This window comes from Vulpes lagopus, chromosome 17, assembly GCF_018345385.1.
Source record: "Vulpes lagopus strain Blue_001 chromosome 17, ASM1834538v1, whole genome shotgun sequence".
Lineage (NCBI taxonomy): Eukaryota > Metazoa > Chordata > Mammalia > Carnivora > Canidae > Vulpes > Vulpes lagopus.
The window spans coordinates 43,077,862-43,090,998 of NC_054840.1; the positions used below are offsets into that span (position 1 = coordinate 43,077,862).

The following is a 13,137-nucleotide window of genomic DNA, read 5'->3' on the forward strand; positions in this document are numbered from 1 at the left end:
ACTTCATCAAGATAAGAAGCTTTTGCACAGCAAAGGATACAGTCAACAAAACTAAAAGACAACCTACAGAATGGGAGAAGATATTTGCAAATGACGTATCAGATAAAGGGCTAGTTTCCAAAATCTATAAAGAACTTACTAACTCAACAGCAAAGAAACAAACAATCCAATCATGAAATGGGCAAAAGACATGAACAGAAATCTCACAGAGGAAGACATAGACATGGCCAAGAGGCACATGGGAAAATGCTCCGCATCAGTGGCCATCAGGGAAATACAAATCCAAACCACAATGAGATACCACTCACACCAGTGAGAATGGGGAAAATTAACAAGGCAGGAAACCACAAATGTTGGAGAGGATGGGGAGAAAAGGGAACCCTCTTACACTGTTGGTGGGAATGTGAACTGGTGCAGCCACTCTGGAAAACTGTGTGGAGGTTCTTCAAAGAGTTAAAAATAGACCTGCCCTACGACTCAGAAATTGCACTGTTGGGGATTTACCCCAAAGACTCAGATGCAATGAAACGCCGGGACACCTGCACCCCGATGTTTATAGCAGCAATGTCCACAATAGCCAAACTGTGGAAGGAGCCTCGGTGTCCATCGAAAGATGAATGGATAAAGAAGATGTGGTTTATGTATACAATGGAATATTACTCAGCCATTAGAAACGACAAATACCCACCATTTGCTTCGACGTGGATGGAGCTGGAGGGTATTATGCTGAGTGAAATAAGTCAATCGGAGAAGGACAGACATTATATGGTCTCATTCATTTGGGGACTCTAAATAATAGTAAAAGGGAATAGAAGGGAAGGGAGAAAAAATGGGTAGGTAATATCAGGAAGGGAGACAGAACATGAGCGACTCCTAACTCTGGGAAACGAACTAAGGGTGGCAGAAAGGGAGGTAGGCGGGGGGTGGGGGTGACTGGGTGACGGGCACTGAGGTGGGCACTTGACGGGATGAGCACTGGGTGTTATTCTGTATGTTGACAAATTGAACACCAATAAAAAATAAATTTATCAAATCGAAAAAAAAAAAGAAAGTCTTATTTTCATGATAAATTTCATTATGACCCATACTTCTCCCAGGAAAACTCTTGGGGACAGTTTTGGGGCTTTCCAGGTAAATTAATACTGCTGAAAGATATTTTTTCTAATGAACTATTTCCCCTATTTTTTTCTATTGAAAGTTATTTCTTCTAGTTTCAGAACTGCCAAGCCACAGTAGGTATCTCCCCCTGCCAAATCCTGTTTAAAGTGATGAGCATCCCACAATCCGGGGGTGGGCTGGAAAAAGGCCTGTCAAAATTTGGCTATTCCTAGAGTAGTTAATTTTTAAGCAAAACTAACAATATTTCCTTTCAAGCTTGAGAAGTATATAACCTATGATACTAGAATAAACTAAAAAGTACCTTTCCTGTTAATACTTTTGAAATTGATGTACAGAATACTTGAAATCTATTTTTTTTATTGCTGTGACATCGGGAAATTCCATAGAGTAAAAATGGGAGCAAAATTTGACTTTGCTGTAAAATGTAAGTTTGTGGTATTGAATGGGGGGATATGCATCCAATTAAGTTCCTTTCAGAGAATTAATCAAACTAAGAAAAAAAACCACTCTAATGGTTTGGCCCTGTTCCTTGGGAAGTTATTACAAATAAGGGCTGGTGTTTTCAAAGTAAAGGAACTTGGAGTCTTTCACAAATTAACTATTTTAGGCAAGGCAGCTGAAGAGGTAATTACATCAATTCAAGGTGATTAAAAAATGTAAGTTACCAAGTGTAAGGACTTACAGATTATAATGTCATCATATAATTTTTTATTACATTAATTAATTAATTTATTTATTCATGAGAGACAGAGACACAGGCAGAGGGAGAAGCAGTCTCCATGCAGGGAGACTGACGTGGGACTCGATCCCGGGACTCCAGAATCACACCCTGGGCCGAAGGCAGGTGCCAAACCACTGAGCCACCCAGGGATCCCCAACACCATATAATTTTTAGTTATCAAATTAGGAATGAATCAAAGGGGAAGCCAGAAACTAACTGGGTTTGTTCTAGCAATGTCACTGTATAGGCTTATAGATTTTTGTTATTATTTATTCATCTTGACATAAGACTAGACTAGTTGTAATTATATCACAGTTCATAGGCTTACTTTTTACAATTTCCTCTAATTTTTGACTTAAGAAACTCTAATTTTTGAATTAAGTCTAACATACTTGCCCTCTAATAATTTAGTTCTGTGATGTCAGAAAAAATTCAGTGTATCTCCAATGTGCACATATATATTAAAAATGTGCGTGTTCCTCTGTTTATTATGTTTATGATAAAAGATACACAATAGGAAGTTTAAAAAGGTTAAAGATGAAACGTTAACATTGAAAATTTTCTATTGAAGTGCAAAATAAGAACAATGTGACTAGATACTCTTCATTATTTTGGAAAGTCTTTGTTTAACAGTTTGTGATGTGATTTGATTTTTTCTGTATAATAGGCTTTATTTTTTTGAATAGTTCATATTTACAGAAAAATGGAGAAGAGAGTACAGAGTTTCTATATACCCTGCACCCAATTTTCCCTGCTGATAACATCTTACATTAGTATGGTACATTTACTACAGTTAATGAACCAATATTGCTACATTGATTTTTTTGGAATATTTATTTTATAGAGAGAGTGTGTGTGCACAAAAATGGTGAGAGGAAGAAGGAGAGAGAAAGAGTTTCAAGCAGGCTAAGTGCAGAGCCTGATGCAGGGCTCAATCCCAGGACCCTGAGATCATGACCTGAGCAGAAACCAAGAGGTGGATGCTTAACTGATGAGACACCCTGATGCCCCAATACATTATTAATAACAAAGGTGATAGTTTACTCCACTTCTTTTAAGGAAGGAGGATTCTGTTTTGTTGTTTTGTTCCAGGATCCCATCCAGGACACATTACACCTAGTTGTCAGTCTATCTCCTTAGGCTCCTCTTGACTGTGATAGTTTCTCAGATTTTTCTTGTTTTTGATCACCTTGACAGTTTTGAAAAATACTAGTCTAGTCAAGTATTTTGTAGGATGCCCCTCTCATGGAATTTGTAATTTGTCCAATGTTTTTCTCATGATTAGACTGGGGTTATGGGATTTTGGAAGATCACATGAGTGCAGAGCCATTTTCATCAGATTATATCTATCAAGGTTACAATCCACTGACATGATTTATTGCTGAGCTCAGGTCACATGGTAACTTGTGACTCACGGATAGGCATTCTTTATCTAGTAAGGTCCAGTAGCAGTCCAAGAGGCGTTTCTCAAAAGGAGAGTAATTTCCACGAAGGATAGCAGGGCTTTAGTCCCAAATCCTAAGGTTTGCCTTGTGATTCACTTAAAAATGCTTGCTAAAGACTACAAGTAGCATCTTTATCTGCCACTTCCACTTCAAGCTCCATTGATCTACTGGATCTTATGACCCAAATGGCAGAGCAACTTGCACAATAGACTGGACCTGTGGCCAACTTCTCCTTCCTCTTCCTTTAGTAATGACTTATTCTTCCCCTTAGAAGTGCTATTTTGATATTCCCCGTACCACTGGATCCCTGGTAATTTCACCATGGAAGAAGGCCATTGAATCCTGGAGGATTTATTTTCCATTCTCTAATGTGCAAATATCTTACCAATATGTGTACAGTAATCGCTACTTCCTGCCTACCAGGACTAATCAGTACTATCATCTTCAATGTAAAGGGCCAGTATGATTTTCTGAGGAAGGGAAAGGTCTTTGTAGATTAAATCATGACATAGGGCTGAAGAGTTGATGTATCCTGTGGTAAGACAGTGAAAGTGAATCACTGGCTTTGTCAGTTGAAAGTTAATCCCTTCTGGTAGACTTTCAACAGGTGTAGAGGAGAAAAAGCATTTGCCAGGTCAATGGCTACATACCAAGTACTAGGAAACAGGCTGATTTGCTCAAGCAATGAAACCACATCTGGAATAGCAGTTCAACTAGAATCACCACAGAATTCAATTTATGAAAATCCACTGTCATTCTCCAAGAGCCATCTATTTTCTGTACATGTCAAATAGACAAATTCTTGAAAGGGATGTAGTGGCTATCACATCTCTAATTCTCAAGTCCCTGATGGTAGTACTAATCTTTGCAATCCCTCCAAGAATGTGGTATTGCTTTTGGTTTACATTTTTTAGGCAGAAACAGTTTTAGTGGTTCCCATTTGACCTTTTCTACCATAACAACCTTCACTTTACAACTCAGGGGAACAATGTGAGGATTCTGCTCGTTGCTGAGCAAGTCTATTTTAATTACACATTCTGGAACTGGGGAAGTGACCATAGGATGTGTTCAGAGACCCACCGGGCATAATGTGAGATGAACCGGAGCTAAAACTCCATTAATCATAAGCCGCTACACTCTGATTGGTAGATACAATGATGTTCTGGGTTTCTATGAATCAGTGTCAAAGTAGACCCACTGTCTACTAATCTCTCAAAAGTCTGATTATTTCCTTTTCCCCAGTGAGCAATCACCCTGATAGATGGCCATAGGACCCTTTGGGGAAGGCTGGGAACAAATTAGTAATATACATTTTTGGCAGTGGAACAAGGTCCTTCCCCAAAAGGACTTGGTCTCTCCTTCTTTCAAAGAGTTCTGAGGGTATAACCTGGCTCAAGTATGAAAAATAGTGGAGGGGATGTGACACTCTGTTCTGGTGGTGCAAGTTAGGACTTTTGTTTGCTAGACCTAGAACTCTTCTGCTCATACCAAGTATGAGCAATATACCAATCTACTAAATAGTAGATTGTCCATTTCTTTTTTTCCCTAGGGACACTATGATCAAATGGCCAATGTCATAGGTCTCTGCAAGTCAGACAATTCTGATTACTGTTTTGGTTCAGCTGTCCATTACAGTAACCACACCTATCTAGTTTTTGACAATTAAGTGCCACCTCTTGGTTCCTGCATTCCTGCATTTTTTGGGGAGGATAAGATTCCCTTATCCCCACTGCATTTAGGAATCTGAGTTTGATGGTGATAGTTTCCACTGTAAGATGTATCTGACTACAGAGAAGAGCAATTGCATATCTTCAAAGATGCTGGGGCTTCCCTCGTATATTTACTTCTCATAGTCATGGTGAAGGGTAGTGTCCTTTGGACACTCCAGGGGTGGGTGAGCAAGTCTTACATGATAAATTCATTCTAACATGTCAACCCCACTTACCTCCAAGGCTTGGGATACCTTCCTCAATAGTATCCTAGGCAGTTCTGGCATTTCATTTAGTGTAAGCACTTTGGGGTGGATGGAAGTCAAGTGATCAATAGGATTTCACTGAGGTCCTTCTTATAGTGGGCCCAGTGGGTCCCTAAACCCATCTTATGATTATTTTCCCAGATTCACATGCATAATAGAAAAAGACATATTCAGTAACCATTCAAACAAGTTGTTAGCTTTCTAATCCCTGGAGGTAACATGTTGTATCTAGAATATCTGCTTGGTGGGCCCTTATTAATACATTCAGCCTGACAGAATTTTATAAGTCTTCATCTGTTAGTTTCCTAGGACTGCTACAGCAAAGTACCACAAACTGAGGGCTTAAAAAATTAAAGATGTATTTTCTCATAGTTCTGGAGGATAGATGCCTGAGATCAAGTTATCAGCAGGGCCACGCTTCTTCTGAAGGCTCTTTGGAATTATCTTTCCTTGCCTTTTCCTAGCTACTAGTGGCTGCCAGCATTTCTCCATATATACTCACAACACTCCAATCTCTGCCTTTATCTTCACATGTCCATACTTCCTGTCACTATGTATTTCAGCATCCTTTCCTAAGGATACTAGTCATTGGATTTCTGGCCCAGTCTAACCCATTGTGACCTCATCTTAACTGATTACAACTACAAAGTCCCAATTTCCAAATAGGTCTCACTGAGGTTCCAAGTGGACATGAATTTTGGGAGACATTATTCAACCCACTCTAATCCCACTTCCTTAATAGCCATTGGAAATATAACTCCTATATTCTTTTGTATGCTCTGAATATTTTTAGCACATGCATTTATTACTTTTTCGAATTAAAGGAAAAAATCTATCCCATGGTTCTTTCCTCAAAATACGAGTATTTTTTATCATTTTTTCCAGTTTTATTGAGAAAAAACTGGTACACATCACTGTATGAATTTAAGGTGTATAGCAAGATGCTTGGTTTACATATATTGTGAAATGATTACTGTAATTGGCTTAGTTAACAACTATCAGAGAGATACAAGAAAAATTCTCCTTGTTATTAGAATTGCTGAGATCTATTCTTTTTTTGTTTGCTTTAAAGATTTTATTTATTTATTCATGAGAGACACACACACACAGAGGCAGGGGCACAGGCAGAGGGAGAAGCAGGCTCCATGCAGGGAGCCCGATGTGAGACTCCATCCCAGGCCTCCAGGATCAGGCCTTGGGCTGAAGGCGCTGAACTGCTGGGCCACCAAGGGATTCCTGGGATCTACTCCTAAAAGCTTTCTTAGGTACCATATAGCAGCATTAGACATAGTCATCATGTCGTACATTTCATCCCTACTAATTATTTAGATAAATAATTAATCTTGTAACTGGAAGTTTGTGCCTTTTGACTACTTTCCTCCAATATTCTTGGAGGAGGAAATAGTCTTTCTTTTCCATTCAGTTTCTCCCTTTGATGCCCACTACTCTCCAGTCTCCCCAAAACTGGACTTCCAGCCTCATCCCTTTCCAACCTTTTCTCTAACAAAGTGGTCTTTTAAAATAGTCACCACCTCCCTCCCCCACAAGGGGCACCTGCACCCCAATGTTCACAGCAGCAATGTCCACGGTGGCCAAACTGTGGAAGGAGCCTGCTGTCCATCGACAGATGAATATGGTTAAAGATCACGTGGTCTACATACACCATGGGATATTCCTCAGCCATGAGGAAGGATGCACACCCACCATTTGCTTCCACGGGTTTGCAACTGGAGGGTATTATGCTGAGTCAAGTAAGTCAGCAGGAGAAGGACAAACATATGGTTTCATCCATAAGCAGAGTGTAAGAAATAATGAAAGAGACTATAAGGGAAAGGAGGGGAACTGAGTGGGGAAAAATCAGAGAGGAAGGCAAATCAAGAGAGACTCCTGAGCCTGGGAAACAAAGGGTTGTGGAAGGGGAGGCGGCGGGGGCACTGAGGGGTGCGCGACGGGGTGAGCACTGGGTGTTGGACCATCTGTCGGCAAATCGAATTCAAATAAAATATCGAAAAAATAAAAAGTCGAAAGATAAGACTTCGTGGTACCTACGTAAACAAGCAAACTAGTCGCCGGGTTCCGATGTCTCAGCGAGGACGGAGCACGAGCTGCCTCCCCGGCCTCAGGAAGCCTTTCCCGGTCGGGTCCGCGGCGCCCGTCTTGCAGCAGCGTCCTCGGCAGAGTCCCGGCCCCTCGCCGAGGTGCCCGCCGCGGGCCGCCTCCCTCCGACCGCGGTCCTGCGCTCGCCGGCCCCGCCCCGCGCCGGCCGCTGCTCGGCGGAGGGGTCTCTGCTCTCTCCCCGGGGCGAGACACTTCGCCTTCTCCCGACGTTTCCCCTTTGCTCATATTCTCCAACATCGAACTTCACTGGGAAGAATGCGGCGCCCGAGCACACAGCGAGCCGGCCTTCCTCGCCTCCCCGTCCCCAAGGACGCGTCCCTCCGCCCGCGCGGGGCCTGCCCGTCACGCCTCGGCCCGGCCGCCACGTCCGGCGGCACCGGCGCCCGACGAACTCCGGCGGGGGCCCGCCGTGTGGAGCATGCGCAGTGCTCGCCCCAGGCCGGCGGCCCCAGTCGTCCGGGGCTGCGCCTGCGCAGCCGCAGGAGCCGACGCCGCGCGGAAGGGCTCCGCGGCCGCCGGGTCCCGGAGGCCACGCCCCCTCCCCGCCGGGTGCCGGAGGCCACGCCCTCCCCGCCGGGTCCCGGAGGCCACGCCCCCTTCCCGCCGCGTCCCGGAGGCCACGCCCCTCCCCGTCGGGTCCCGGAGGCCACGCCCCCTCCCCGCCGGGTGCCGGAGGCCACGCCCCTCCCCGCCGGGTCCCGGAGGCCACGCCCCCTCCCCGCGGGTCGGAGGCCGCGGGGCGGGCGGCTGTGACGCGTGCGGAAGTGCTCTGCGCAGCCTCGGCAGCCGCGGTCTGGGAGTGGCGGCGGCGGGGGTGGCGGCTGCGGCCGGGCGCCCGGACGGGTGGGGCTCCGGGTCGTTCGGAGACGGCCGCATGAGTCGGGGCGCCATGCCCCAGCCCGGAGCGTGGCCGGGCGCGGGCTGCGCCGAGAAGTCGGCGCGGGAAGCGGGAGCCGCGCCGCGGGAGGGCGGGAAGGCGGCGGCCGGCGGGCAGCCCCGGGCCGCGGTGCGGTGCCCGGCGGAGCAGTGAGTCGGGGGGTGCGGCGGAGCGGGCGGACAGCCCGTCGCTCCCTGGGGCCCGGGCGGGTGGGCGGCGACGGAGAGGCGCGCTCGGCCGTTTGCGCTCCGAGCCCGCCGTCTCCCAGGCCTGGCCCCCAGCGGCCTCTGTTCTCCTTTCTGCGAGGCTCTAGCGGCAGAGCGCCGGGAACTTGGGAACCGAGCCGGAAAGCGTACTGTCAACTAACGCCCAGTGCATCTTCCCTCCGACTTGCTGGGGGCGGAAAGGGAGGGTGCTTCGGTCGGAGCCGAGGGAAAACAGCTCCCGGAAGGCCCGTGGCTGCTGCATGAGCTCCCGCCTGTGGGACAGGCTTTGGACGGAGTCTGACCCAGCGCTCCCTGCCCATTAACGGCTTAACCAGCTGCCCCCCTCCCCCTTGATTTTTAAATACGGAGGGCAGTGCTGGTTAGATCAACTGTTTGGTGAATTGTAAAGAAGGCAGCATAAATCGGAAGCGTTGATGATTTTAGCAAGGGTGTGGGAGTGAGGTGGAAGCCGAATATAGACTTGAAGTGTAGAGACTTTTCCTACACATTCAGGTTCTAGGCACATATAAATGCCTTTGAATTCCAAAATTGATGAAAGCACTCAGATAACTATTTTGACAGGTAGCTTATTGGCTGGCAAGTTGAATTATTAGGTGCGTTCAAATGTGACTTTTTTTTTTTTTTTGGCATTTCCTATAAAGCAATCTTTGGCAGGCCCATGCAGCTACTGTATTATAATAACTTTCATGTGTATGGTTCTTTACCATGGGCATTGACTTTCTCATTTATTGAGCACCCAAACCCTCTTGGGATGGTATTATTATCCACTTGCAATGTGTCTATGGCTACTGGGAAAGATTTGGCAAAGGCAGTCTCAAACCCCAGGAGCTATGCAGGTGACCTGAGTGAGTGAGGCCAGGTGTGGACCATGGGTTTCTGGAGAGCTGTGTCCATCACTGTTGGGGTCAGAGGCCACTGGGTTCTACCCTTTGCTTCCTGGACTTTCTGTATTCAAAGCATCCGGGTATCCTGACTTTTTAATGAAATATCCTAAGTTTTAAGTAGTATCATTTTACTTTTTAATTGAAACCACCATGTAGGCCCATGTGTGAGCTAATGTGGTCTCTCTCTTCAGGGTTAGAGAAGCACCTCTGACTCTGCAGAGAGTAGAGCAGGCTGGGCTGCAGGGAGAGAGAAGGAGTGTCTTCTGCTTCTGCCCCTCCACAGCCCATCCTGGTTTCTAACTGTTGCAGCCTTGCTCTTGCCCTGGTGGTCGGAGCTATGACACCCCAATTAGAGACCGTGCCCCTCAGAAGCTGCACCTTAGCATTCTCATGCCTCTTCGAGATGGAGAAACTTTGAATCCAGAACCGTGTTCCTAAAAGTATGCATAGTTATTTGGCAAGTTTTTCTGTTGTATGTGGTTTCCAGAGTCAGAACCTGGGGAATTAGGCCACAGTGGGAAGGAGGGCTCTTTGCTGATGAAAAGGTTTTGAGGCATACTTCTTACTGCTGTCAATAGATTTACAGACTTAGTCTGAAAGGAATCAACAAAACAAAACAAAACCACCCAGCCTAGGTTTGCCATTTTACACATTAGGAAACTGAGTTGCAGGTAACAGAAGTGCTTCTTGGCCAGGGAGACAGGGAGTAGGTTTCAGGGCCAAGTTTCCTGATGCCTCGGTGGGAACCTACCTCCATCTTTTTCTGGCTCTCTCAGCAAAACCAGGCAGAGGAGCATGATTTATAATGACCTTCCCCTTTCCTCCTCTAGCTCATTTGAGAGCTGTTGTTGGCTGGCATCCCCTGGACAAGCCCTAAGGATGGCTTACAGATGACTTAACGGTCTGATTTGAAGAAGTCTCAGGTCACACCAGATTCAGTTGACTTCCTTGAAGCTGCCTCACTCTTCCTGTGAGCATGTCTTCTGTGCTCTTTCCTCTGCTCACCACTCTGTACCCCCACCCCCACCCCGCATTTGAGGCTGAGACTGTGTCTACTTCTTGCCCTTAGCTAAAGTAAACTACCATCCTTAAGGACAAAGATGGTCCTGGGACATGGTTGGTGGCCAGGCTAGACATGCTTAGGGAATTGAGAAGCAAGATTATGGCAAGGCCCATCTTTGTCTGCCTAATGACGGGACATGGTTTGAATCTGGGGTCCATAGGCTGGCAGTGTGTGGTGGGGAACATGTTTGTGAACCCCTCTGAAATTGAAGGTAAAATTTTATGTATATTTGTTTTTCTGGGCCAAGGTTCTAATGAAAGCTTTGGATCTTCAAAAGGGCTGTGAATAAGTCATTAAACCATTGTTCTTGGATGTTGCTAAATATGTTGTTGTGTGAATGTGTTGTCCCACTTACCTCACTTCTTAGCTCCTGTGGGACTATGTTTGATGAGGTAACAGGTACTCCCTCCTATCCCTTCTCCCACCTGGAAGTAAAGACTGTTTCAAACCTCATTGTTGAGGATATCTGGGTTGTCCCCAGACACCTCTAGAAGTCACGTGGAGTAGCATGAGCCAGTCATGGAAAGTCCACTTGCAGAAGGGAGGTGGAATGTTGGCTTGGGTGTCAGTACTTTCCTGCATTTGATGTGTTGTTCACCTATCTCTAAAACTGCTAAGTGGTGGAGAAAGGCTGGGTTGAGTGGTCTTTGCTTTTCCTGTGTATTTGTGGGAAGGTACATTGGTATCACAGCGGTTGACACTGTCTTACCAACACTGCCTGGGCCATTGGTCTTCTAGGATAGGCTAAGTTAAGCGTGAACTGCAGCGTTCAAGTTTAGAAAGCTGAATAAAGCCATACTCAGCTTAGCTTTTTTAGACAACTAAGGGGAACTTAATGCAAATGTTCAAAATGGTGAGTGATTGCAATGCTGTCTTGTTAGTTTTTCATATACATTAGAATTGGCTTTTTTCATATTACATGTTTACTTTTATCAGAACTTGAAAAATTGGCTTTACAGAAACGCCTTGCTTCACTGAGCTCTATGACTTTAGTTGATAGCTTTTGTTCCTGGCAACAGTATAATTTTGTTTGTATGTGGTAACCATTTTTAAATTAAATTTTTAAACATTTATTCTTATGCAGGTCTTTGAACAGATCAAGAAGGGTTATAATTTGGTATGCAAAATCATGTAGTTGACTCAATCATGTATATTGCTTCGATGTTAAGAATAAGATATTTCATCTCTAGCTTAAGAGAATGGGAGCTTGAAAATACACATTTTAGGGGCGCCAGGGTGGCTCAAGTCATGATCCCGGGGTCCTTGGTTCTAGCCTACATCAAGCTCCCTGCTTAGCAGGGAGTCTGCTTCCTCTCCCTCTGCCCCTCCCCCTGCTTGTGTGCACATGTGTGGGTGCGCGCGCTCTCTGTCTCTGTCAAATAAATAAATAAAATTTTTTTAAAAAGAAAATACATTCTTTAAAATAACAATATACTAAACTGAGAATTTTAATTTTCTAAGTAGGGGCACCAGGGTGGCTCAGTGGTTGGGCCTCTGCCTTTGGCTCTGGTCATGGTCCTGGGATCCTGGGGTCAAGTCCCTCTTTCTGCCTATGTCTGTGCCTCTCTCTCTCTGTATCTCTTATGAATAAGCAAATTCCTTTAAAAAAAGACTTTTTTTTAAAGTAGAACTTACTAGGATTTTGGTTTTAAAATTTAACTCACTTGTGTTATTGACCATGACTCACATGCAGTGGTCCCCAAGATATCAAGTCACATTTAAGACTTCGTTTTACTTTTCTACCTATCTTTTATGTTTTCTAGAAGGAAACCTTTGGCCATGGTGATCATTTGAGAGTTTGAGCTTCAGTGGCCTCTTCGGTGTCAAATGGTAGACACTCCCCACCCCAACTTGACATGTAAACACAAAAGTTTACCAAATTTCTGAAACCAGTCATAACGATTTTATCTTACAATGTGATATCCTTTTTCTTTTCATTATTTCACTACCTTCCCTTCTCATAACAAAAATTCAAACCTCTAGTTTAAATATAATGTACGATAAGCATAAATTATATAAATACAAAATATAAATATATAAATATTTTGTTGCTATTTTCAGCTTTAATATTTTGATATTTAAAAAGGTTAAAGCAAAAGATTATTGAGTGAACTATTAAATAATATTTTTATTTTTCTTGTCCTTACACATCTCTATCTCTTCAGTTGATTGCCCTTATGTTGGATGACTTATTTCACTTTGGCTATTAAATATCTTTTCTGACCATACTAATTGAACTTATTGCTTAAAATTTATTCTCTCTCCAAGGAATTACAGCTTTAGTATCATTTTAAAAGTGGCCTTTAAAGGCCATATTATACGGTTTCCTTGTGGCCTTGTAAAGTCAGCAAACGTCCTTGGATACTTGTCCTTCGTGGCCAGGGAAGTTAGCAAACATTTATGCACAGGATCTGAATGAAATCTGGTTGTGGTTTAAGTAATTTGAATGTACTCTGGCCTCCCATTCACCCATTTCTACTTTACTGCATTTGTATATCTTGAATAAGTGCTTTTTTATTTCCAATAATCTTCCTTTCTACTCTGTCTTCCTTTCACATTTAGTTCTCATGTTGATTTCTTTTCATTCTATTCCTATTGCCCTTTGTGGAAATTTGTATGTGTAGCTGTACTAAGAGATGCTTGTTTAGAGAACTTCCTCTGGGCACTGGTGTTGCAATTGCACTTGGGTTATTTTGCAAATTAAAAGG

The 13,137-nt window shown here is 44.4% G+C and overlaps 1 protein-coding gene across 5 annotated transcripts in view; it reads left to right on the plus strand.

Annotated features, from left to right (window-relative positions):
* The first annotated feature begins 8,144 nt into the window (after window positions 1-8,144).
* OTULIN (OTU deubiquitinase with linear linkage specificity) overlaps window positions 8,145-13,137 on the plus strand; it is a 37,901-nt gene continuing 32,908 nt past the window's right edge. For 2 of the 5 annotated variants that reach the window (XM_041731729.1, XM_041731730.1), the window contains exon 1: window positions 8,145-8,404. In XM_041731729.1, coding sequence (XP_041587663.1) covers window positions 8,253-8,404 — 152 coding nt within the window. In that variant the 5' untranslated portion in view covers window positions 8,145-8,252. Of the gene's footprint in view, window positions 8,405-8,429; window positions 10,337-13,137 lie in introns of those variants that run through there. The other 3 variants (XM_041731727.1, XM_041731728.1, XM_041731731.1) reach the window with 2 other exon arrangements.